The 25,911-nt window shown below is 30.1% G+C and overlaps 1 protein-coding gene across 4 annotated transcripts in view; it reads left to right on the top strand.

Moving 5' to 3' along the window:
* The window catches only part of Nectin3 (nectin cell adhesion molecule 3), a 138,193-nt gene that overhangs the window by 62,905 nt on the left and 49,377 nt on the right, over positions 1 to 25,911 (top strand). For 2 of the 4 annotated variants that reach the window (XM_078044260.1, XM_078044261.1), the window contains exon 6: positions 1,824 to 4,890. In XM_078044260.1, coding sequence (XP_077900386.1) covers positions 1,824 to 2,404 — 581 coding nt within the window. In that variant the 3' untranslated portion in view covers positions 2,405 to 4,890. Of the gene's footprint in view, positions 1 to 1,823; positions 4,891 to 11,844; positions 11,984 to 14,468; positions 14,554 to 25,911 lie in introns of those variants that run through there. The other 2 variants (XM_078044262.1, XM_078044263.1) reach the window with 2 other exon arrangements.

The raw sequence follows: 25,911 nt of genomic DNA, 5'->3' as shown, positions 1-25,911 counted from the left end.
TGCACTCTTCTGAGAAACCCAGTAACATATTAGAAGTTACCAAAAACCAAATTGGAATATGACAAATATATGTATATCATAAATAATTTATGTAGATCTGTACTTAAATGTGCTGATGTCAGTTTGTTTTGATAGTTTTCTTTGAGAATCACTAAAGATGGCATTTAGTACTTAAAACTTGACTTCCCTGTTACTCTTTCTCTTTCAAAAACACAAATCATCTTACAAATGATTTAAGTTAGTGTATTTCTTCATTCTTTATTATCTTAATTCTATAAAGTTGGGTTGTATGAATTTTTACTCCTTTTATCCTAGAAATAATCTTCCAGTTCCACATTTGTTTGTTCAGCTAGTGAATATGTTCTTAAAAATTATAACTCTTCCTTGATTCTCTTACATATACTATGATAACTAATACTTCAGAGTACTTGACAGGGTTACCTGTAATATCAGTTTAAAGTCAGGAAATTGGTTATACTGTTATTTGTTAAGTTTTATACTGTACTTGCTAAATTTTTACCACATTCTATACATATGGCATACCGTGATGAAACCTGTTTCAGTAAGTATTTTTCTTTAGCTTGTAATATTAGAATAACTTACCCATGTAGATTTAGTATTTTTCTAACAATCACATTTTAAAAACTCTGTCAATACCACTCATTTAAAAAATTAATTGTAGGATATTACCATTTGGGTCATTTATTTTTATCTAAGATAATATTCAAGATTTTTAAGCTCATCTTTTCTTCAAACTTTAGAATTTTTGTGTAACATGACCTACAAATACTACTTAATTGATAATTAACCAGTCTTTAATTTTTACTATTCATGTTTAGTTGCTTTTTAATATTAATGGCTATTTACTCGTGTAATCTAATGTCTGTATACAGGTTCATTTGCATCTAATATTTAATTATTATTTGAATGTTCTCTCTAAAATATTAGCTCTTTGTGAGACAATATCGTGAAGCAATTATATTAAATTTTGTAGGTATAGCTGAAATTCCTTAATTTTCTAAGTGTTCACCTATGTTAATCATGGAGTATTAGATGGTTTTTACTACATTGTAGATTATAATATTTTTACTTTGTTTTATTTATCAGTCTCTTTTGATAATAGCTATTTGGCTAACACAATTTAAACACATGATTTATGTTTTTTAAATTACTCAGTAATTGTCCTTACTTCCTTTTTCCTTTATAAAAATTTAGAGTACTCTTTATCTAAGAAAGAATATTTTTGAGAGAATTATTAAACCAACAGCTTATACTGTGCCACCTTAACAAGATTCTATAGTTTTTCATTCTTTGAAAAATAAGTTCAGATCTTACCTTTCAGGTAAAGATGAACGTCAAGAAAACTTTAGTTTTTTATTCTTTCATTTTATTTATTTGTGCTACTCATTAAGAAAATATACATTTGATTACTTAATTTATTTTAATGTTTTGTACAATAATGCTTGAGCCAGCTCTGTATAAGACACTGAAGTAATAATCTACATTAAAACAAAAACAGCAACTTTTTGTTCCTAGAGTGCAGTACACTTTAAAACTTGGAATAAAGTTATTTAGTATTCATTCACTCCATAGGTTTCCATTCTTTTCACTGTATTAGTAACTGACTAAGTGTCAGTTTTGCTTTTTAAAAGTATATAAAAGTACCGTTACTGTCTAATCTTAATCAAATTAAGAATGAAAAACTATTGTTACTATGAATATATATTCATTAACTGTGCTGTCTTTTCAACTTGCTGCTGAATTAGCCTACATTGACATTCTTTGCTTTTCTGTGTCTTGTCTATCTTTACTGTTTCCATTAGATCCTCCTACTACTACCACCCTTCAGCCTACAATTCATTGGCATCCCTCAACTGCTGTCACCGAGGATCTAGCAACAGAACCTAAAAAATTGCCTTTCCCATTGTCAACTTTGGCAACAATTAAGGATGACACAATTGGCACAGTCATTGCTAGTGTAGTTGGGGGGGCTCTTTTCATAGTACTTGTGAGTGTTTTGGCTGGAATATTCTGCTATAGGAGAAGACGGACGTTTCGTGGAGACTATTTTGCCAAGAACTACATTCCACCATCAGATATGCAAAAAGAATCACAAATAGATGTTCTTCAACAAGATGAGCTTGATTCTTACCCAGACAGTGTAAAAAAAGAAAACAAAATTCCAGTGAACAATCTTATACGAAAAGACTATTTAGAAGAGCCTGAAAAAACTCAGTGGAACAATGTAGAAAATCTCAATAGGTTTGAAAGACCAATGGATTATTACGAAGATCTAAAAATGGGAATGAAGTTTGTCAGCGATGAACATTATGAGGAAAATGAAGATGACTTAGTTTCACATGTAGATGGTTCCGTAATTTCCAGGAGGGAGTGGTATGTTTAGCGACCACTAAATGTGACTTAACTATGTACAATGTTTCATTCATACTAGTTGATCATTTTCAGATTGTTCATACTTTTTCTTGAGGAAGAATAAGCTTTTTCAAGTTGATTTTCGAGCTTTTTATATTCTAATCTGACAAATGAAAATGTAAAATCTGGGTTCAATGTATCTGAGCTGCTTTACAATTTTTTTCAATGCTGTACTACTGTCTCAAGATTTAAATTTTAATGCAGAGTACTTTATTGGTCTGAGGCACACAGGTAAGAAGAAATGTCAACGTTAAATGTGTGACGTTTTTGGTACAAAAATTAAAAAAAAACAACAAAAAGAAACTACCTTGGCATTGTGTATTAAATGTTTACCTAAGACTATAATCTCAAGTATAATGTTTGTTAAACATATACCTCTTAAAATTTATCACCACTAAATGATACTACATCAAAATTGACTATAAAGGCAATTCAAAATATGTTTATATATATTTTTAGTATACTAAAAATATTCAGCCTGATGGAACATCTTTCCTTTTCAAACATTATTTTCTAAGTTTCTAAGTTTCATACAAATGAAATCTTTACCTCTGCATTTTAATGAGCCTTGCCATAATTACTGTAGAATGGCTTTTCAAAGATATTTTGTTGCACTAAAACTGTGGTAGTAAACTCCATCAACATGATGTGTGAAAGAGTATCATCAGCTGGTCATTTTTTTGTCTCATATACATAGAAGAGTAATAAAATACATGCCTTCTAAACATGATAATTATTACAGTTTTTGTCATCTCTGTGAGACAGTTCTTAAATTGTCCTGTGAACATGAATTTTGGTACATTAAGCAGTAGCCTTATTTTAATGCTTTATACAAATAGTTTAAATATACAAATAGTAATGAACATATGGTACATTAAATACAGAACAGAAAAGGCATTTCATTATACCGGCATACCAGTTTTAGAGATGAGGTATTTCAGCCAGGAATCTGTACAAAGGATTTTCTACACCATCTTGTTTAAGTTATTTAATGTTGATGTTGTTCAAACGGGTAAATGTATAGGAAAAAAATTAAACTTGGAAACTTGGAATTTAACTAGAAAATTTTGAATTACAGAACCAATTGGTAATATTTGCTGATGAATATTGAAAGTCCATCCCCTTTTCCTCTTATTTCCTCCTAAATGTATGTATGTGTTTTAAGATTTTTCTTTCTCCAATTAAAACTGGAAACATCATGAGGGTTTTTTTGTTTTGTTTTGTTTTGTTTTGGTTTGGTTTGGTTTTTTGTTTGTTTGTTTGTTTTACAGAATTCATTAAGTGTATTCTTTCCAGAATCATGTATCTTTTGAGAAAGAAATGTTATTTAAATATTGAAATGTGAATCATCTTTGGGAGGTAAATGACTTCTACAGTGGAATTTTATAAATTTGTAATCATAAAGACAGCTGTTTTGAGGTCCAAAGAATGTGTTTTGATGATTCATTAGAAAAAAAAAAAAAAAAGACTGTGTAGAATAAATGTTTTACCAGGGCAGTGAAGTAGAAGTAGAATCATTAGGAGAATCACAAATCAAATAAATTTTTTTTAACAAAAAGGTGAAGTAGGTACTTTATTAACCCTCCCAACCACCCATGCTTCCCAATCCTTATCAAATCAAAAAGTGATATAGAAGGCAAAATTCTTACATGCAAGTAGTGAAAACGTTATTTTAAATAATAATAATAATAAACCAGTTTTCTTTAGGAGTATTTGCATAAATTAGAAATTCTTCCCTAATACTTATAAGTCTATAATATCAGGTTAAGGAATAAAGTTAAGTTCATGGTTACCTTGTTTAAAATGTCTGTGTTTTAATATAGTTTAACCACTTACATGCAGATACTAAGACTTCTTAGTCTAAGTCATTGGAAGGAAATGTTAATAATACAATGTGATTGAAATAACTTTATTTTTAATTTAAATATCAGAGATATCAGTCACAAGAAAGATAGGTCTAAAATTTCTTCTCATAAAAATGTAAATTTGTAAATTTGTGGCTTTTTTGATCAAAATTATCTTTATAAATAAGGGTTGGAAATGCTGTATGAATATGAGCTGAATAGTCATGTTTAGAATTTTATGTAAATCTCAATCTGAGTATAATCTGAAAGAAATAGCAATGTATTTCAAGAACTGTTTTTCAAAAATATCTCCTTACTGATTATAACCTTTTTACTTTGTCGTCTTATGGGTTAGTTTTTTTTGTTTTGTTTTTGTGGGAGAAGGCAACTTGAAAACATAGAAGTGAGTATTTGATATGTTCTGTATCCTTAATCTGAATCATGTGGCATACCAAAAGGTTTCGAAGTTTTAGGAATCCTATACTGGTGCTTAAGATGTTTTGGAAGCATTGCACTGTTGCTTATTAGAGGTTTATGTATATATGGTACTGTACATAGGGAATGGTTTGTAAACATAAATAGTTATATGAAATAAACATTTTTGTTAAATTAATTTTTGAATATCAGTTATGTGCCTAGCTAATTATTAGGTATATATGAAACTCTAGTACCTTCTTGGAAAAGATAAAGGAATGATTTCTACTATTCTGGGGCTATATTTACATATTTTTCTTTTCATATGCTTTCAACCATTTTTCCTTTAGGATTTTTTTTCCTACTGGTTAAAATATTTCAAAAATACAATGAAAATAAATACAACTCTTTTTTTCCTACCATTTGTTAAAATGTACTGAAACTTTTAGTAGGCTAGGGGCTAACTTTAAAGATGATTTTTGACTCTGTAGTTTTTGTCATATGCCTAACAGAACTTTTTATTTTTGATAATTTTGATATTAAGGAAACCACTAAGATTTTTGGTAGTAAGTCTAGCTTCTGATAGCCATTTGTAGGAAAGTTTAAGGTAATGATGGCTACATGTTTTGCATTAAGGAACCATAGAAAGTACAAAATGGAAGTGCAAAAACAGAAATGTGGCCGTTTCACATGCAAGAAAATGTGATTTGAGTTTCATTTTTATTTTGGTAAATACTGCTAAAACAAAATATATGAACATGTAAGAAGTTGTTGTTATGTGGAAGTAATCAATGTACAGTATAAGAAAGGAAGAAATGGTACCCATATTGAAATGTGAATTCTAATAGGGGAAGAGAGTATAAATTGAATTTTTTTTCTATTTACTTATCAATTAGAGATGCACTCTCCATGAAAAGGTCCTTTCTCAAATTTTTTGACATGTTGGGTTTGAGTTTAATTGCAGTTTTCATTAGTGTTCTTTTTTCTAAACCAAGTAACATATTGGGTGTTAGCTCCAATAGTCATGCAACAAACTATTGAAGTTTAAAAATACTCAAGGTACTTTTCCATATTGAAACTAACTCTGTATTACCCTCATCCTGATTTTGCTTACCAGTGGTGTATATGTGTGTGTATGTGATGTATTTTCTTTAATTAACAATCAAAATATAATTTAAGATTTGTGAATTAGAATGTGGCTTATTTTTCTTCCCAATAATCAGGTTAAGGACATAGGTAAATAAAGTTTGGGGGGAGCATGTAGGATGCCACGTTAGTCATTAAAATTTGACTTTAACTATTTGATTCCATATATATATGATCTCATGAGTAGCATTCAAAAATGTTTGAAAAAATTGTAAAGAACATGTACCATTTTTACTTTCCCTGTAATTACTCCCTAAACAATAGAATATAACAACTATTTACATGTCACTAGGTAATAGTAATCTAGATATTATTTAAATTATAAAAGAAGATATATGCAGATACTAAATTACAAGGAATTGAGCATCCCCAGATTTTGGTATCAGGGATCCTCGAACTAATTCTGTGGATACTGAAGGACAACTGTATTGGCTTTCAGTTGAAATTAATATATTTTGAATGGTATTTATGTTGCTATTTAGTGATATTTACATATTGCTTGTGAACAGTTTTGATTAAAAATGTCATTGTTTAGAATTATTTCTCCCGATTCCTATTTCTGACATTTTAAAGTTATAATATATATATATATTTTAAACTTTACATTATGTTAGAACAAGAAGCCATTTTTTGAATAACATACAAATTGGATTGTTGTGTTCCCTCTTGTTATGCCAGTAAAATTTTGTTCATAAGAATCTTCAGAAAATAGTGTCCACACAATACAAATTTTTATGTTTTAAAAAAAGTCTTCTGATTTCTTCTATTATTTAAAGAAAAGCCATGAAATGATTTTTATTTTTTTAAAGTACATACCTACTTTGACCTGAGTGGTGATATGTTTCCATCAAGATTTGAAACCAAACATAGTTGTACAAAAGCTTTTGATTTTATATATATATATAATGTATTATGTATATATAATCTCTCTGTCTTTAGGAGTCCTTTTCTTGAACCTTGGTGATTCATGTTCATTTCATTTTGAAAGGGTAAAACGTGTTTCAATTTTGGAATAATCTTATTTCACATGGCTTTTAGCAATAATACTATTCCTTCTGGCTGGGCACTTGAATGAAGCCAACCAAGTGAGTTTTAGGAGAATAACTTTTATAATTTTATTATAGAAAATTATACAAAAATGAGAATAATTAACTTTTTTTCTCATTTCAATTATTGTAAAATTTACCATCAGTTTTGTTTCATTTAAACCTTTAGCCATGAACTTCTTGCCACTCCCTCATTGGTATAGTAAATCAATATGTTGCCCTAGAAAAGTAATGACTGTTGAGAAATTAACCATAGTATCATTATTATATCAAATACTTTAATAGAAAGTAGTGAGTGTTCAAACACTCACTAATCATATTTGTCACCTCATTAGATTGGTATGGTTTTACTTTGCAATTTAATTGATAAAGTTTGTGTCATGAGTAAGGTGTTTGCATTACTTTTTGTTAAGTATACCTGCATATATTGTGGTTGCTAGAAATGTGTTACTTCCTCTTCATCCCCATATTTTTCCCTTGTAGTTTATTTGTTGGATAAATTAACAGGGAACTTTCTCAATGTCTATATTTGTTAACATACCATGTGTTTTGATATTATGTCCTACCAAATGTTTCTTTTACTTCCATTTTGCACATTGGAAAACCAGTCCATATTCAAAGTCCAGCTCAAATGATAGATTTATGAAAAGTTTCTTCTTAGAATTAGTACCTGCTGCCTATATCCTTTGTATCAAGTTCCATTCATCACAACTCACTTCACATTTTATCATTTTATTCTAGTTTTTGCGTATCTTTTCTAGATCAGTGGAAACTTTGACTCTCCATTAAAAATTCATATATACTTAAATTATATTTGTGGTACTATAGCAACTTGACTATATACATTATGAAAATGGCAATTTTAACTGATGGAATAATTTTTTAAGATTAATGTTTTGTCATTAAAGTGATAATAAAGAAAACCTTAATTATTTTGGTAATAACTGTCTTTCATCTTTGAAATTAACCTTTTTTTTTTTACTAAAAACATTGGAAAAAGCACATGATTGTGCTTCATTTGTTTTTTTCTTCTTGGTTTTATATACTTTGTGATTCAATGATTTAAAAATAATATATGTTGATACTTGGTTAAGTGTGTTAGCCAAAATGCTACCTATGAAACCTAACTAGATTCAAAAAACAGAAGCAATATTATTGGGAACTTCAACAGTATTCATCTCAACTCCTCTTTTTAGACTCTAAAGAGCTTGTTTTTATGTACAAGATTTTTGGATTTTTTAGTGCTTTGCTAATGACAATCATGTTACCTTGGGCATTAGGTTGTTTCAGCCCAGTATAGGTTTAGTGTGAGGTATATATATTGTAGTTGGACACAGTGTCTTACATTTATTTTATTTATTTTTATGTAGTGTGAGGATTGAACTCAGGACTTGCACATGCTAGGTGAACGCTCTACAGCCGAGCCACAACCCCAGCCCTAGTGTGAGGTTTATTGTTAATGAGTAAATGTAAATTTGTATTTTAGTTGATCTCCTGATGTATTTGATTTTTTTAATCGATTTGTCATCTTATTAGATTGCCATAGTTTTATTTCACTATGTAACTGATAAAGTTTGTGTTAGGAGTAAGGTGTTTGCATTATTTTTTGTTAGGTGTACCTGTATTGGTATTATCTTCATTATATCAATTCTTTTCAGGAATGAATCAGTGCTTACTAGTATATAACAGATTAGCACTGATAACCCCATGTAGTACATGCGTCAGGTGTTTTTCTTTCACATGAAACGCCTATACAGTTCCTCCTTTACATTTTTAATTGTTAAATTTAAGTATAAGCTAATTCAGCTGAACTCTCCTGTCATAAGATGTATGTATATGAGAAGGAAAAACCAAGTCAAGGGGTAACTACTGAAAAAAAAAATTTAACTATCCCATACCATTTCCCTCATACAGTACTGCAAGTGTTTTGTGTGGCAGGTAAAACATCTGCCCCATCCACCAAGTGCTGCTGTCAGAGCCAATTCTTGTGCACTATTGAATATTGAGTTTATTGAATTATTTTTAAATATAAGCAGTGAAATTTCTTTACTTGATTGGATCATGCATATTTCATGCATTCTGTGACCTCACTTTGGGAATTTTTCTTTTTTGAAGACCTAAAGATTCATTCTTGCATTCCTAACCCTTAGCACAATGCTTGGAACATATTAGATTTTTAGTAGTTTGTTGGATAAGAGACTGTGAAGTCTTACCTGATCCAAATAGAACATTTTTAGTAAATATTAGAGATTAGAATTAGTGTGGATATATGTCATATTAAGATAAAATTAAAGGGATAGTTTAAGAATGAAGGACTGGTATGTGTAGCTCACTGGCAATAACCTTGCTTAGCATGCAGGAGGCTCCATATTGGATTCCCAACATTTATACATTGAATTGGAGGGAAAAATGGGGGTGGTTATGGGAGCAAATAAAAGATTGTACGTCATTGCATTAATCTTTGAATCGTGTGATGTGATCACTGAAGTTTTTGCAAAAGAACCAAAGAAATAAGAATATCTTGTCTCACTTTCAGAGATGGGTTAGGTGTGCTCATAATGCTTGAATAACTTTCACATTTCTATTCATTTTTTATTACATTGTTAATAAAGAAAGCCTTAATGTCTGTAATAATTCCCATGTGCATATTTTTTCCAAAAAGTAATATTCTTTGTGTACATTTTTTAGTATGATTTGTAATTGATTTTGAACATTTTTCTTAGAGGCTATATACATGATATCTTTATAGGTGGTATCCCTTTGTTGTTATCAGGGAATGCTTTTTCCTTTTTTTTTTTTTTTGGAGGTGAATTGTCATTGAATATTGTGGCTACTATTATAGCAACAAGCTACTCTTTTTAGAGAAGTGTGCATCAGTTTTTATGGTCAATGTAACACATTTGTCCTTTTATTTTCCTTTACTTATAAACATTATTAGACTTTAAGAACATCTTAAGTGGTGGTAATGTTGCTTCTTGTCAGCCATCAGTAAACTAGTTTAGCATTTAATAATGCTAACTTATAAATATATTTGATTTTTTTCCTTGTCAAGTTTTTTTTTTGGAATTATATATGTGGTATATGTGTGTTTAAGTGGGATGTTGGAGTGGCAGTGTGGTGACTAAGTTGTCAGTTTTCATCAAAATCCTATTATTTGAATGCATGATATTTTTACCTCTTTGCATTTCATACTGTATTTATTGACTGCTGTCCTTCAAATTTTAATATTCTTAAATATAATACATCTTTCCCTTTCTCAGTAAAAGAGTCTTAAAAGGAAATATGTAATATATCCCATTATGTATTTAACAAATTTTACCCCCATTATCTGTTTGATGAATGGATTCTTACCTTAATTTTCTTCCATTTGCTCATTTCAGCACTTAACATCCTGTTATGATATTAAGAAGAGGTATGCAAAAGAGAGGATAAATATGAATAAAGAATAAATGGAACTAGGTGAAAAAAAATGCCCAAATTAAGATAGGAGGAAATACAGTAGTATAGTAGTATACATAGAGTCAACTCTCAGCTGTAGACGCCTCGAGTTAGAAATGATAAGACTAATGTGACAGAATTGGATAACAAATAGTAAGTATTTATGAAGAAATATTTATGATTGAAAGGAAAGTAAAATGTTCTTTTTGACCATTTAACATACCATATGGCCACAATAAAATAGAAGATACTTCTAAATACATACTTAAATGGCAAAACTATGACATGATATTAAGTAGATGAAATAGTCAGTCCTTACAGTGCTTTAATATTTAAATTTCCTATATCTGGATCCTAACAGTAAATGAAATTGTTTAAGAGTATATGTGAATAAATCAAATAGGTAGCCCAAAATGCAAGTTTATATTAGATATTGCAAAAGAAAACATTATTCCCCAAACAAGGACAGGAGAGTGAAGACTTGTACCCTTTCCACTCTTTTTTTCTTTGCTACTCATTGACTCAATGATCATAGGTAAATCATTCAACTTTAGAACCACAGTATTTTTCATTTATAAAATCTTATTTTCAATATCTTTTACTGGTTAGAAGGATAAAACAAAATCATGTATATGAAAAAATTTTTGCAACTTATGAATCACCTCACAAATTTAGTTGAATTTAATATGACTGAAATTGTCAAAATAATGTACATAGGATTGATGGTTTGGTAATGTCCTTTAATACCTCCTAAATTTGAAAATATATTTTATTATAGTAATCTTAGTGGACTCATTTTGTAGTTCAAAAATAAAGCAATTTAATTTTTTAAACATTGTGTGAAATGCTAACTGGTAAATACATTTATTATATTCTTTTTTACAAAATTTGTGATATAGTCTGGGAAAGAGAAGTTGATATTCAGAAGTGATATGCTATGTCAAGCCAGATAGGAAAGAATTTCCCTTGTTGCCATGTTTAGTCCTGTTTTAAAACATTAATATTAAAAAATTAAAAAAATGTTTTAGTATTCTGTCACTGTTTATACTGTATTCATTTGATCTGTAGTGTTTTTTGATATTTTTCTCTTGAAGGTTTTTGGTTTCTTTAATAATAGTTTCTTTTTCATTCTAATAGAATAAAAATGGTGAATGTATGTATTGTTGGTTGACTCTTAAAGAATATTGATTTTTGATCACCTTTTAGAGTAAGAGTATAAAATTATTTTCATATTGTTTTCTCCTCCAGACATTTGACCATAAAGAATAGATTAATTGTTGATATCTATTGGGGATATTCTTTTCATAATTTGAAAAAAGCAAAACTGGGGTGCTTAATAAGGAAGAAAAAAGGATGTTAACTGAATGGTACTCAAACTAATTAATTGAATTTTGGGTTCTATAAACTGACTGTTGGATACCATACTTCAATCAAATAGCATTTGCACAATTTAGAAATTAAGGTATGTAATTTCAAGAACTCTTTAAAATGTTTTGAATAGCCTAATTTTTGTTACTTTACAGATGTTCCATTTAAGCAGACCTCTTCCATAGCTGTAGCTGGAGCTGTCATTGGAGCTGTCCTTGCCCTTTTCATCATTGCAGTCTTTGTGACTGTGCTGCTCACTCCTCGGAAAAAGAGACCATCCTACCTTGACAAAGTGTAGGTAACTTTTTTTGCCTATGTTCTACTATCACTATTCATTATGCATTAGTCTTTATATCTGCCTTTACAGCTGCATGTATTTAAAGTGTCCAAGGGAGAGAAGTTAGAATAATCTGACTTGTTAAATACTGTAGTGGTTTCAAAAGGACATCTTAAAGTATATTTTAGAAAGTGAACAACATCAAGGAATCCCATAAAAATATAAATTAAGGGGCTGGGGATGTGGCTCAAGAGGTTACGTGCTCGCCTAGAATGCGTGGGGCACTGGATTCGATTCTCAGCACCACATAAAAATAAAGATGTTGTGTCCACCGAAAACTAAAAAAAAAAAAAAAAAAAATTAAAAATTCTCTCTCTTCTCTCTCTCTCTCTCTCAAAAAAAAAAAGAGAAAAGAAATATAAATTAAATAACATTTTTTACCCAGAGTGTACTAGACATTTTTCCACACTACTACACATTGATACTTTGTGTTGCCTAACCTCTGAATAGAAATGCAGGCCTTTGATGAAGTACTAGTTAAAAGTTTAAAAATACCTTAGAAACTTAATTTTTTACTTCTTCAGATTATGTATGTCTGTATTATATAAAGATATATAGCTTTCATCTACCAAGAGTCGTTGAATACATCAAGTTGTGAAGTTGTTTTTTTTTTTTTTTTTTTAAGAGAAATGCTTGGTTTTGGTGAATTATAAAATACACATGTTTTTATTCAAGGAACAAGCAACATTCTGGGCCAAATCTTTCAGATGGTTTGATAAAATAGAAATTTCACCTTGTTGCAGAATCAAATGATGTATGTCTCCATTCTCAGTTCTATCCATAGTTTTGTTGCTTTACCTGTGAACTATGAGTAATACTTTCTCTACTTACTTTACATGGTTGTAATGGGAATAGAATAAGATAATGTTTATGAACTGTACAGGTCTATACAAATGGCATTTTCCCCTTCCCTCCAGTGCTGAGGATCAAACCCAGGACTTCATGTATACTAAGCAAGCTCTCTATGTATCTAGCTGCACTCTCAGGCCTCCCACCATTTTTCCTTTATTTTGAGGTCCAATTTTACTAAGCTCCCCAGACTGACCTCCAATTTGCAATCATCTTGCCTTAGGCTTGCAAGTAGCTAGCATTACACCTGTGCACCATCATACCTGGCTATCATTAAATCTTCTGCTATTTATTTATGTTTCTATTAAGGTTATAAGACTGGCATTTAAAGGATGAATTTATTTTATCTTTAAAAATGCATTGTATATTATCTGCTTCTCTAATCTGGCACAATTACCCCTCTTCTCTTTTTGGATTGAAGATACCAGGGTGTCAGTTTCAGCTCTGCCTTAATCAAATTGATGATCTGACTATGAAAAAGTAACTTTACTTTTGTAATCCTCAGTTTGGCCTTTGATACTTTGGAGCTAAGAATTTGGTGTGATTTTCATTATGTGAAAAATAAAATTACATAAATAACAGTAAAGTGCTCTTTCAGTGGGACACCTTTCATAAAACTATTTCTTTAATAGAGAATGACTAGCATACTATACCCTTTGTTCTCAAATTTTCACAATCTTTTCTATAATTTCAAAAACAATTTATTATTAGGTTAATGCATTCACTTAAATATTTTGTTTATTTTTAAAAATTTGTTTATTGAGTATATTATTTTATGCCCATGTGAGAAATTATTAAACCACAGAGAATTTATTACTTCAGTATCTATCTATAGCTTTCATTTCCTTCATCCTTTAATATAGTCAGTCTTATGTTTTATTTACTAATTACAAGTACTGAAAATATATGATCTTTAAAAGTACGAAGATATATATATATATAAAATTATGTTCTAAAATATAAAGAACTACAAGATATATTTAAATCCATTTTTAGTTCACAAGTGCATTTCTTAAGCATATATTGGTCCCTTTCTTTGTTTCAGGTGGCAAGATTGATTATGGTCTGTAGACTGAAAAATCTTGATTTGTGTGATGTATATTCTAAGAGTAAGGAGGTCTTTTGAAAGTCAGACTTGGAAGTATTTCCAAAATACAATATAAACTTTTTTTCAGTATTATTTTAAAATGAAGTGTTTTAAATCGCTTGTATGATACTCTAGAGGAAAGTGTAATGACATATTTGTTTGATTATCTTTAAAATGCAGATATAGTCAATGTGAAAACAAAAGTTAAGTAAATTGGTCATGTACTAGATTACTTGCATAACTGTAACTTTCAAAAAATGCTTATTCTACTTGAGCTACTTCTTAAATATGAATAAATTAGTCCTAAACATTAAAATTAATGATTACTTTTATTTTTTGTTTGGTACGTTAAAGAAAAATAAGAAGTGAGTTAAACACATAAAATGGAATAATAATTTTTTATAGTATGAGGAAAATATCCCCTAGACTTGTGAGAACTTTGATTTTTTTCTGCCTCCTTTGTTTTGCTAAATATGGCAGTCACATTTTTAACCTTTCTAATGCAGGATTGATCTTCCACCCACACACAAACCACCGCCTTTGTATGAAGAACGGTCCCCACCTTTGCCTCAAAAAGACCTCGTATATCAGGTATGTTTATGAATACTCAGTCTAAAATACAATTTAAAAATCCTAAGACATTTCTGTTTTTTCCCCAAATATTGAATAGTAATTATACATGAAAATTGCATAATGATGCATAATCATTTATGTTTATCATATCATTTATGATTATTCATCAGTTTTTATGTTTAATCATTACTCTAAAATATCTGGAGAATCAAATTATGTCTACAAATAGTAAGAAAAATTATAAGAAAAATTATAGCCAATGACAGGCTAAGACTAATCAACAATATATTGAGTGCTTTTTGCTAAAACCTTATGGTAGACTTACTACTAAGTTTTATTGACATACAGATTCATTGTAAAATTGGCATTTTTATATGGAATAAAAAGTAGAAAAATGGAATGTCTTTGGTAAAGTATGGTGAAGAGCTGCTTCTCTTTGGAGTACTGTATTTTACTTTTTTTCAGTATGGTCAAAGTCTAAATTTTAGCTTTCTTTTATTTGGCAATGAAAGGTTTGTATTCCAGTTTAATATTCTAAGTGTGAATATTGATCCTCAAGCTACATTTGTGATAACTTTTAGCATTTGTTTTGGAGTTAGCTTACAGGTAATTCATATGAAAGTTTAGATTCACAGATTTCATTCATGTATTCTATGCCTGAATTAATCTTTTTTCCTTAGCATTTGGCAAAATTTAACCCAAATATTTGAATTCCTTCATTCTCAGATGCCAAAGCCAATGTCTCGGCTTGGCACCAGAATCACGAGCCACCACACAGCTTTGTAGGTTCAAACAGCAATTCTTTATTCCCGCTCTCACACCGCTTCCACACAGGTCCAGGGGCAATCGCGTTCTGCCGTCTGCCAGCACAATTCACCTATTCCACGAGGCTATCTCCAAATCTCATTTTAATCTCAGGAGAACTCAATGGGAACAAGCAGCAGGAACACCCTAATCCCAGCAATAATCTTCAACCTCTAAATTCCCTAAAACCCATTATCTTAAACTGGCAACTCCTTAAACTCAAGGATCCGGTTACTTCCTCAAACCTGATCAGCTCTAAACCCAGATCCGCCTTGGTCCTTGAGCAAGGTCACCTTATTAAAGCATGCATGCAATGTCCCATCGAATGTCCTCTAAGCAGCATGGGGTATGCTTGGCAAGGAAATTTCGATGCGTCATTCCTACTTGGTAATGGCCCTCAGCACTCAGATTTAGGTGTTTTATTATTATTGTTGTTGTTTGTTTCTTTTGTCTTTTTCTCATAATATATTGGGATTCTAAATTCTTATTAAGTATTTACTTGTGGGAATAGTCTGTAATATTATCCTTTTAAAATATGACCTATATGTTCATCCTGAATAAAGCAATTAATTTGCTCATCAGTTAGTTTAATTTGGTGGGAAAACTCCAAATAATATACCTGCCAGGATATTTTGAGCCTCTGTTCCTTTGTTGACCATATAGGCAGCCTACTGTCCAATCACGGGATGGAAGGAGCATTCGCAACCATTGTCAGCGGGTACATCTTACACTAAGTGTCTTGAGGGTGAAGATACATCATCCTTTCAGATTTCTTTTCTTACCGAACAGTGTAGCTTCACATCTCTTGATAAATAGATGAATGTGACAAATAGTTTGAAATGTCAATAAGGTTCTTAACTAGAGCTATTAAATGCTGCAGAACAATACTCATCTTCTACCCACAACAAATCTATTCAATAAGTAAATGGAGGGTTTCTAGATTTAGTTTTAGGAATTTGTTTTTTCTGGAATATCATTAGGAATATTTTAAGAAAATCCTAATTGTATTTTATTTTAATAGTCAGTAAAAATAATTGTTTATAAACAAATTGATATTGTCTTCAAATTGGATATTTACAAAAACTTCCAAATCGAGAAAAAATATTTTTAGATCATGTGTCTTCAGTTTTAGTTAAGAAAATAGGTTTTCTATATAGACACTGCTTAATTAAGCACAAAAGGAAGCATATTTATGAATGATGTTCAAGTCAACTCAGTTGGCAGTGGTCCAGACAGCTATTTGGCTATTTTTAGTATTGCTGGAGTCAGAGAAGGCTTCCTGGATGGATCAGTTTTGTAGGAAATTCTGAAATGGGATAAATTACTCAGATTTGAGTAATTTGATTACTAGTAAGTTGTATAATAAAAGTCATAAACCTAGGTACAAATGAAGAGTTATATGAGAAAGTAATGAAAAGAATTTTTTAGAAAGAAAATTGATTGGTGCATACCTGCAGAAGAAAAACACTAGACCTAGGGAGTCAGAGTCCCAATTGAGTATCATTGTGATTTTTTTTTCTCTTCAACTAAAATTAAACAGTTGAAAACACGATTAAACAATGTTTTCCTCTCTAGATATAAAATTGATTCTATAAAATATTGTCTAACAGAGTGAGAACTTGAATTAGACATAAAATAAATAATTTACTTTTTATTCTTAATTCTACAAAGCATCTAGGAATAAAATTTAGGCTAGTTATCCATTAATAAGATAATTTATCATGACTCATGCATTATAATGCCATATATTGTATTTGTTTCTTAAATAATCTTATAATATCAAAATGCAAAATATACATAATGTTCTTGGCTATCAAGAAATCAGTAAGTATATAATTATTGTCCAATTAATTTCATGGAGTGATAGCATGTTACAATAATAAATTCCTTAGTAATGTTCCACTTTACTAGATAACTTGTCCATTTTAAACTCATGAAGTAATTTCTATTTAAAGTTAGCCTATTGACCAAGGTTTCATGCTCCCCAAATGCTACCATGTCTTTGAGGAAGAAACTTTGATTTGTTTGTTTCATCAGTGGTTTCCCTTGGGAAAGTAGAGAAAGAAGCAATTCCTCCCTACCTACATTTGTTCTCTGGTTAACTATTGCTTTTGTAGTGATAATGTCAAAATTCATCCCTGAGAATTTTTTCTGTAAATTTAAGTCAAGAAAATAAAGCCTTTTATTGTGAAGAGGCGATTTTCTTGAGTTGGAACTATTGTCATATTTTAGAAAAGATATCTGGAGTAAAGACATGCATATGCAAGGAAATAGAAACGAAATGCCTTACCTGAAGTAACAGAGTGCTTAGAAATACCACCAGCTTGTCATTTTAATAGTTGATAATCCTATAAAAGTGAACCATCATTTTGAAAACAAATATGAACTCATGACATTAAAAAGTATTTTACCGTTTTATGATGTTTCATTTTTCTAACATATACAGGTCATACATAGGAATATTCTTGGTACAAAAATAAAATCATGTATTTTATAAATCAGATTTATAAAGGCAACTATAGAAGTCCTTTTTTTCATTCCCCCATCCCCAAAGATCTCAATTTTTTGCCCCAAAATCAATACTATTATAAATTTTATCCTCCCAGACATTTTCCCATGAATTTATTTTCATAAATGTATTGTTCATATTTACATATAAAAATATATTTTTAAAAAAACATTAATAAAGTCACAGAATACAACTTGTTGAAATTGCTTTCCTACTTAATATGTCTTACATTAGACATTAGTATTTTTCAAAGATAAATGGAGCCAGCATTATCAAAATTCTCTGGGTTATTAAAAATGTAGAATCATAAGTGGTTTCAGGTTTACTCAATCAGGAACTTTGAGATTGATAACAATGGGCCTTTTACTTACCTAATTAGGTGTATTTTAATGCACTTTCAAGTTTGAGAATTATTTCATTCTTAATGCCTGAAATGATATTCTGTCGCATTAACTACAAATAACCCAATGATTTGCCTATTTTGGTTACAATTTTTGAAGTACTTTATTATGTACTTTATAGTGTACATACATATATTTATAAAACCTATGCCAAGAAACAGAATTACAATTAAAATTGTTTACATTTAAATAGGTGACATATTATCAACAAAACTACCTGTACCAATTTATACATTCTCACTATGGTTAGTAATACTCATTTCCCTCATTAATACTGTTTTCAGTTTTCCTTTTTATGTTGTAAATTTGATAACTGAAAAAGTAGCTTAATTTAAGTTTTGTAGATTACTGGATGAAGTTGATCATCTTTTATCTTTTCATATTCACCTATTTATGGTTTGATGAACTACCTATTTGTATCACTTTTTTTCATTTTTCAGTTATATTTTGAACTTTGCTTATTGATTTTTTTAGGGATTCTGATATACATAGGTCTTTTTTCTTCATCTATCTCTTATTTTTTAATTTCATAGTGTCATATATGGAGTCAAAATCTGATTCTCTCTTTCCTGGTATTTTTTGGCAGTTGTATCTTGTCTAAAAAGGCTTCCTTTCAGTGTCCTCTCTTCTCAATCTAAGATACTTAAAAATATCTTATAACGTTCTGAATAGTTTTATTTTTTGAATAATCTGATATTTATTTATGCTTATGATGTGAAGTAAAGACTCAGTTTTCCCCCAATGAGATAGGCTTTTGTTCAAATACCATTGAATTTTTAGTCCTTTTTCATGATTTAACACTTTCATCCTAAAGTAAATTCCTATTCTATTTCTGAATTTTTAATTCTGTTATATTGCTATTTCTATCTTTTTAAAACAAGATAGCACTATTTTAATAACTTTTGCTTTATGATACAATTTGATACCAAGTGAAGAAAATTCCTGTATCTGTTTCTGCCTTCCAAGATTTTCTTGGTTTTTCTTCTCCCCATTGATTTTAGAATTGCTTTCATAGGTTTCCTAAGAATAATATTGAATTTATTAATTAATTTAGTGAGGATCAACAACTATAATCTACTATATTCTAAAAATTAGTTATCTGTTTTTAAGTTCCTTTATATATTGGACTGAAATCTTGCTCTCTGTTTCCTCTCTTTTTTATTAGGTTTATTTATAGGCATTTTAAATATTTTGATTGTCAGTGTTATTCCTTCCCATCTCTGTGGCTTTTTCAAATTATTAACATGTAAATATCAGTTGATTTCTAAATATGAATCTTGTATCTAGCTTTTTTCTCAAATTTCTTTTTTATTCTAATAGTTTTTCAGTTTTTTCTCGAATTTGTTAGTTATATACACTATTATAAATGAAAGAACTTTTATCGCTTGTTTATTGTGATATATTATTTTGCAGTGATTAGGACCTTTGTAGGGTTTCAAATCCAGCATAAAATAACGAACATTGACACAGAATTTGTATTAACATTTTTGACAACACTGTAAATTCTGTGAATAATGCTATTTTATAGCTTTGTATGGGAAGAGTTGTATATTCTGCTGTGAAAAATATTTCCCCCCAAATTAAAATGATATGGAATATTTGCAAATAAACATATTTAATGTTTTTAATAAAGTTTGATTTATGATATGGAAAAATTTATGTAAATATATGTATGTTTAAACATTCTGTATTTCAGCCTAAAATAGCATTTAACCTTGGAAAGTCAGGATTAGTAGATTCCTGGAAATTGGAATCCTTTGATTGTAGATGATACCAGGATTGAAGTCAAGCAAGAATATTATAGGGAATATGACTTTTGAAGTTATTTTTACAGTACTGATGTATCAATAAGTGTTTTTTAATCTCTTGAGCTATCATATTTCTTCCCTGATATTTGCAAAAGTAGTTGTATTTCAGATTATTTTTGATTAAATTTTAAAATTTTAAGTCTTCTTGAAAAATGTTTTATTAAGTATTTCAGTTAGGAGTGTGCAGATCAGTTTTTGTGATTTCAGACATTTGTTATATACAAATAAGTGGGTAGGCATATTTGTGTAAGTATTCTCTGTGATACAATGGCGTGTATGCATAAAAGTACTTATATGACTATAAAAATTATGGAGAGTTTATTGATATGTTTTCAGATTCTCCATATCAACAAACTTTAAGAAACTTCTACTTACAGACTTTTGGTATGATATGAAAGTAGAATTTTTCCTATTCTCTGAAAAAGTTATTGAAATAGTTCTCACTTTTCTGAGTGTATATCTGTGTGAGACTGTTTTTATCTTCATATACTCCAATTAAACAACATATTGCCACAGATGAATGCCATAACAGATTTGAAAATCAAGTTTTCTTCTTTCGATCCAGATATTTTTAAAACATCTGAAAAATGGAAGGAAGAAATGGCACTCTTTTCTCTAAAATAACTGTTGTATAGGTATTAACCTGTATTAACATATTAATATAATTGTATTTATATGCATATTAATAAACTACATTTATATTAATACGTAATGGATTTACTACTGTTTTTAAATGAATAAGATTTTTTAATTAGTTTTAATGTTTAAGATGATCATCTATTACTCATTTAAATAAAAGTGCTTTGGTACTCAAAATAGAAAAGTATAAAGAGGTCTTAAAAATAAGAACCTCTGCTGTAGTCTGTAAGCAGTTAAAGGGATCATGTCACCATTATTTAGTACCATGTCTTTACTGGAGAACACAGTGCTTAGTATATTATAGCTACCTGAAAAACATTTTTAAATTGACATGTAAAAATTATATTTGTAGTATGCAACATAATGATTTGATACATGTATCAAATCATTATGTTGCATACTACAAATATACATTTGTATATTTGTATATACACACAACGTGGAATAATTAAATCAAGGTAGTTAGTAGATGCATTGCTTCATATATCCAATAAAAGTTTTTTGAATGAGTGAGTCTAAGTCTTCTTTATATTCTCCTCAGTCTATGATCTGTGAAATTTTCTGCATTGTTCTGTGATATCTAAATTCCAGATATTATATATCAGTATATTTAATATATTATCTTTCAGTATGTTTAATATTTGTGTATGTAATATCAGTGTACCTTATCTCTAATATAAGTATATCAGATACTAATTTCAGTATATCATGAGAAAGAACACATTGAACCAGAGACTATGGAAATATTCCATAATGTTAGCTATGATTACCTGTATATTAGAATTCTCAGTAAATGTTGTTTTTATGTTATACATTTTTGTAATTTCTGGTTTTCTGGAGGGCCCTTTTTCCCTTTGTCAGCAGATTTTTATCATAGGAAAATAGAGGCCTATTAAAAAACCTCAGTCAGATTACAATGTCAAGTTGGTCATATTGGTGACACAGTACTTCTGCCAAATTTACTGTCTGGGAAAACTTTAATTTTTTTCCCAATAATTTGCTACAATATATTGCATCCTTTAGTAAATGTTCATAAATATTCCTAGCAGAATGTTTTTCAGGAAGATTATTTCTATATATTTATTGAGTAGGTAATACATTCAAAACAGCATAAATGGGTAGTTTCTGAAGTCTCATTTCCATTTCTAATCACCTTACCCCACCACTTCCTATAAATAACTAATTTATTCTTTTGTATTGATGCCGTTTTTAAAGTATAGACAGGAAAACACAGATACACGTAAATTTTAACTCATTTTCCCCTTGTGTAAAAAAAGAAATAACATGTACACTCTTATGTATCTTGTCTTTTCTTCTTGTGATATTCTGGAGAGCTGTCATTATTGGATGCAAATAGCATTCTTATTACTTTTGTATATCTATATGATATTTTAATGTGCACATATTATATAATATGTAATATTAAAAATGTTACTAAAACAGTTATGCTACAATGAATAGCTTTGTATATATGGCATTTGGTATCTATGTAAGTATAACCAGCAGGGTCGGTTTTTAATTTTCATCTTGGACATCATCTTTCACTTGCATTCATCTTTTACTTGTACATCAAACAGCACAAGTATTTATAGTTTTATAATATACTGATTTGCACTTCTACTCACAAAGTATAAAAGTGGTTGTGTTTGATTAGACTCAACAAAAGTGGGTGTTCTGTTTGATTATTGCTAATCTGCTAAGAGTAGTATATACATATAATTGAAATTCTGCAGTCTTGTTATGACTAACCAGCAATGTATGAGTAAACCCTTTTCTCTTTAAGAATATTTTAAAAATATTTTCTTTGCTCTTCTTAGATATGCATGACAGTAGAGTATGTTTTGACATATTATACATACATGGAGTATAACTTTCATCCTTGTGGTTGTACATGATGTGGAGTTACACTGGTTATGTATTCATATATGAACATAGAAAGTTCTGATTTATTCTACTGTCTTTCCTATTTCCCTTCTCCCTCCCTTCATTCCACTTTGTCTAATCCAGTGTACTTCTATTCTGTTTTTCCTCCCCCCACCCCATTGTATATTAGCATACACCTATCAGAGAGAACATTCAGCCTTTGGTTTTTTTTTTTTTTTTTGGATTGGCTTATTTCACCTAGCATGATAGTTTTCAGTTTTATCCATTAATGGCAAATGCCATAATTTTATTCTTTTTTATGTCTGAATGATACTCCTGTGTGTGTGTGTGTGTGTGTGTGTGTGTGTATGTATGTGTATATATATGTATCACATTTTCATTATCCATTCATCTGGTTGAAGACATCTAGGTTGGTTCCATAGCTTGGCTATAGTGAATTGAGCTGCTGTGAACATTGATGTTGCCATGTCACTATGGTATGCTGATTTTAAATTTTGGGAGTATATGCTGAGGAGTAGGATATAATTAGTTCAAATGGTGGTTCCATTCCAAGTATTCTGATGAATCTCCATACTGCTTTCCATAGTGTTTGCACCAATTTGTAGTCCCACCAGCAATGTATGAGTGAACCTTTTTCCCAACATCCTTGCTAACATTTATTGTTACTTTTTCATCTTGATATAATTGCTATTCTGACTAGAAACAGATGGAATCTTAGTATAGTATTAATATACATTTCTCTAATTGCTAGAGATGTTAAACATTTTTTCATATATTTGTTAACCAATCACATTTCTTCTGTGAAGTGCCTCTTTACTTCCTTGCCCATTTATTGATTGGGTTATTTTTTTTTTCTCTTCAAATATCTTAAGGACTTTAAAAAAAAAAGACATTGCCGCAACTTGCATGGCAAAATTTTGTAAAACCTGCAAGAGTTGGTGAGGGGTGATAGTGGATTAAGAAAGACAAACAAACACTTAGAGAAAGCTGGGATCAGGTGGGACACTGGCCTCTGAAGGAGGAGCAGAGCTAGTACACATGTTTATTATAGAGGTTTGATCATCAAAAGATTATTTGTGGGAAAGTTTCTGCAAAGCAGACAGACTGAGGCTGGTAGGTTGCAGCACTAGAAATACATTGTGATTATCTTATGCCCAGAACAGCTATTTTTTTTAATTCTTCTTTATGTCTGAATGATATTCCTGTGTGTGTGTGTGTATCACATTTTCATTATCCATTCATCTGGTTGAAGGACATCTAGGTTGGTTCCATAGCTCAAGGTTGGTTCTTAGCTCAAGGAAAAGACTGATATAGTTTTGTGCCTTTATACAGAGTTTCCTCAGGCAGTGATGTTCACCATAGCAGTCTTGGGTAATCTTGACCTATACTTTTGCACAGAAAGTTCCCAGCTACACCCAGGAGGCAGTCCAAGACGAGGATCCAAGTCTCTTTTGTCTTTTATTAATGGACAAAATTATGGCAAATACTTGGAAACATTTCATAGGTAGACATGGAAGTTATTTGTTTAGATTTCAGCATGAATAGTATGTACACTATTACTTGGTATCCAGATGTGTAGTAAAAAAAAATGTAATAAGATGAATCATATATACCCATTGATTTATGTCATAAGAAGATAAAAATGCAAAACTATTGGGAATCAAGCTCAGATGCCCCAAACTACCTGGTTTCAAACAGAAGTTCAAGAGTTAGAGTTATGCCTCCAGTGTGTACATTTCAGTTGCCAATATTGCCATATTTCATTTAAGCCTTTCTTTTGAACTTGTCCACCCTTCTTCTCTATAAGTTCATAGATTTCCATTGTTATCTTTTCAACACTCATCTGTTAATGCATCATTTCTATCTTCCAATAATATTTTTTAGGTAGACTGCTATTTGTTAGTTAATGGTCTGGTTTCATTAATGGTCTGGTTTCCTCCCAATACATGAATATTTTAATATATTTCCAGAAACTACCAACAATTATAAACTGTGGGATTAGGAGAAGGTGGAAATAGTACATTATTTAATGTTTTTGTGTATGATTGAATGGATAATGCAAGAAAACAAGCATTCGGCATTTTTGTATGCTTTTTTGCTTGAATAACAAAATATTTTCATCTTGCATGTTCCCTCTGGATAATAAATAATGGGAAGTATTGAGAGTGGTAGTGAAAGAATTTTGGGGTCTTATACTGGTTTGAGGAGGAGAACTTTATTCACCAAGTCATAGATGAAATAGTGATGCATTAACTGATTTTATTTGGGAAGGGTCTATCAAAGCAAAGCCATAAAAATAAGATATATATATATATATATAATATTTGGCAATGTTTAAAATAAAATTTATTAAACTGAGTTAGATACAACATATGAAGTATCAAGTCCTTCTTCTATATCAGTTCGTACTAATCAGTCTTAAAAATGAGAAATAGATAAAGAAAACTTATAAGGTTTTATAAAGGGACTAATGTATTAAATATTTTGTATCCTTAAAAATGTGTCATATAGTAAGCACTAAGTATTTGCCCCCATTTTTATTTTAAAAATAAGCCATATTGCTGGGTACAGTGGTGTATACCTATAATCCCAATGTTCAGAAGGCCAAGGCAGGAATATGGATGTTCAAGGCCAGTCTCAGCAACTTTGCAAGGCCCTAAGCAACCTAGTGAGACTCTGTTTCAAAATAGAAAATAAAAAGGATTTGGGGGGCTGGAGATGTGGCTCAAGCGGTAACGCGCTCGCATGGCATGCACAGGGTGCTAGGTTCGATCCTCAGCACCACATAAAAATAAAATAAAGATGTTGTGTCCACTGAAAACTAAAAAATAAATATTAAAAACTTCTCTCTCTCTCTCTCTCTCTCAAAAAAAAAAAAATTTAAAAAAAGGACTTGGAGCTGTAGCTCAGTTGGAAAGTGTCCCTGGTTTCAAGCCCTGGAACCAAGGGTGGAGTTGGTGGGGGGGCAAAAGAGAGAGAGAGAGAAGAAGCTGTGTAATTCTCTTTTTTAATTAATTATTTATTTGGTGAGGTTCTTTTTGTATGTGTTTTCTTTTTTGGAACTGAGGATGAATGCAAGGCTTTGTCAATGTAATGCAAATGCTTTTCTGCTAAGGTAAATCCCAGTCCAGCTATAAAATTCTTAATAAAAATATTAAAGACTTGAAGCAGTGAAATTATTTCAGTAGAAAAATAAAACTGGTTCAACTTTGATTCATTGGTTCATTTAAACTTTGCATATGGTCCTTTTGGAAGTTATTGATACTTTTATAAGGTTAGTAGTGCTTGAAATGAAATTAAAATGGAATGTGTACTTTTGAATCATAGTTCT

The sequence above is a fragment of the Ictidomys tridecemlineatus genome, chromosome 3, assembly GCF_052094955.1.
Source record: "Ictidomys tridecemlineatus isolate mIctTri1 chromosome 3, mIctTri1.hap1, whole genome shotgun sequence".
Taxonomy (NCBI): domain Eukaryota; kingdom Metazoa; phylum Chordata; class Mammalia; order Rodentia; family Sciuridae; genus Ictidomys; species Ictidomys tridecemlineatus.
This window is presented reverse-complemented; position numbering and strand designations above follow the sequence as displayed.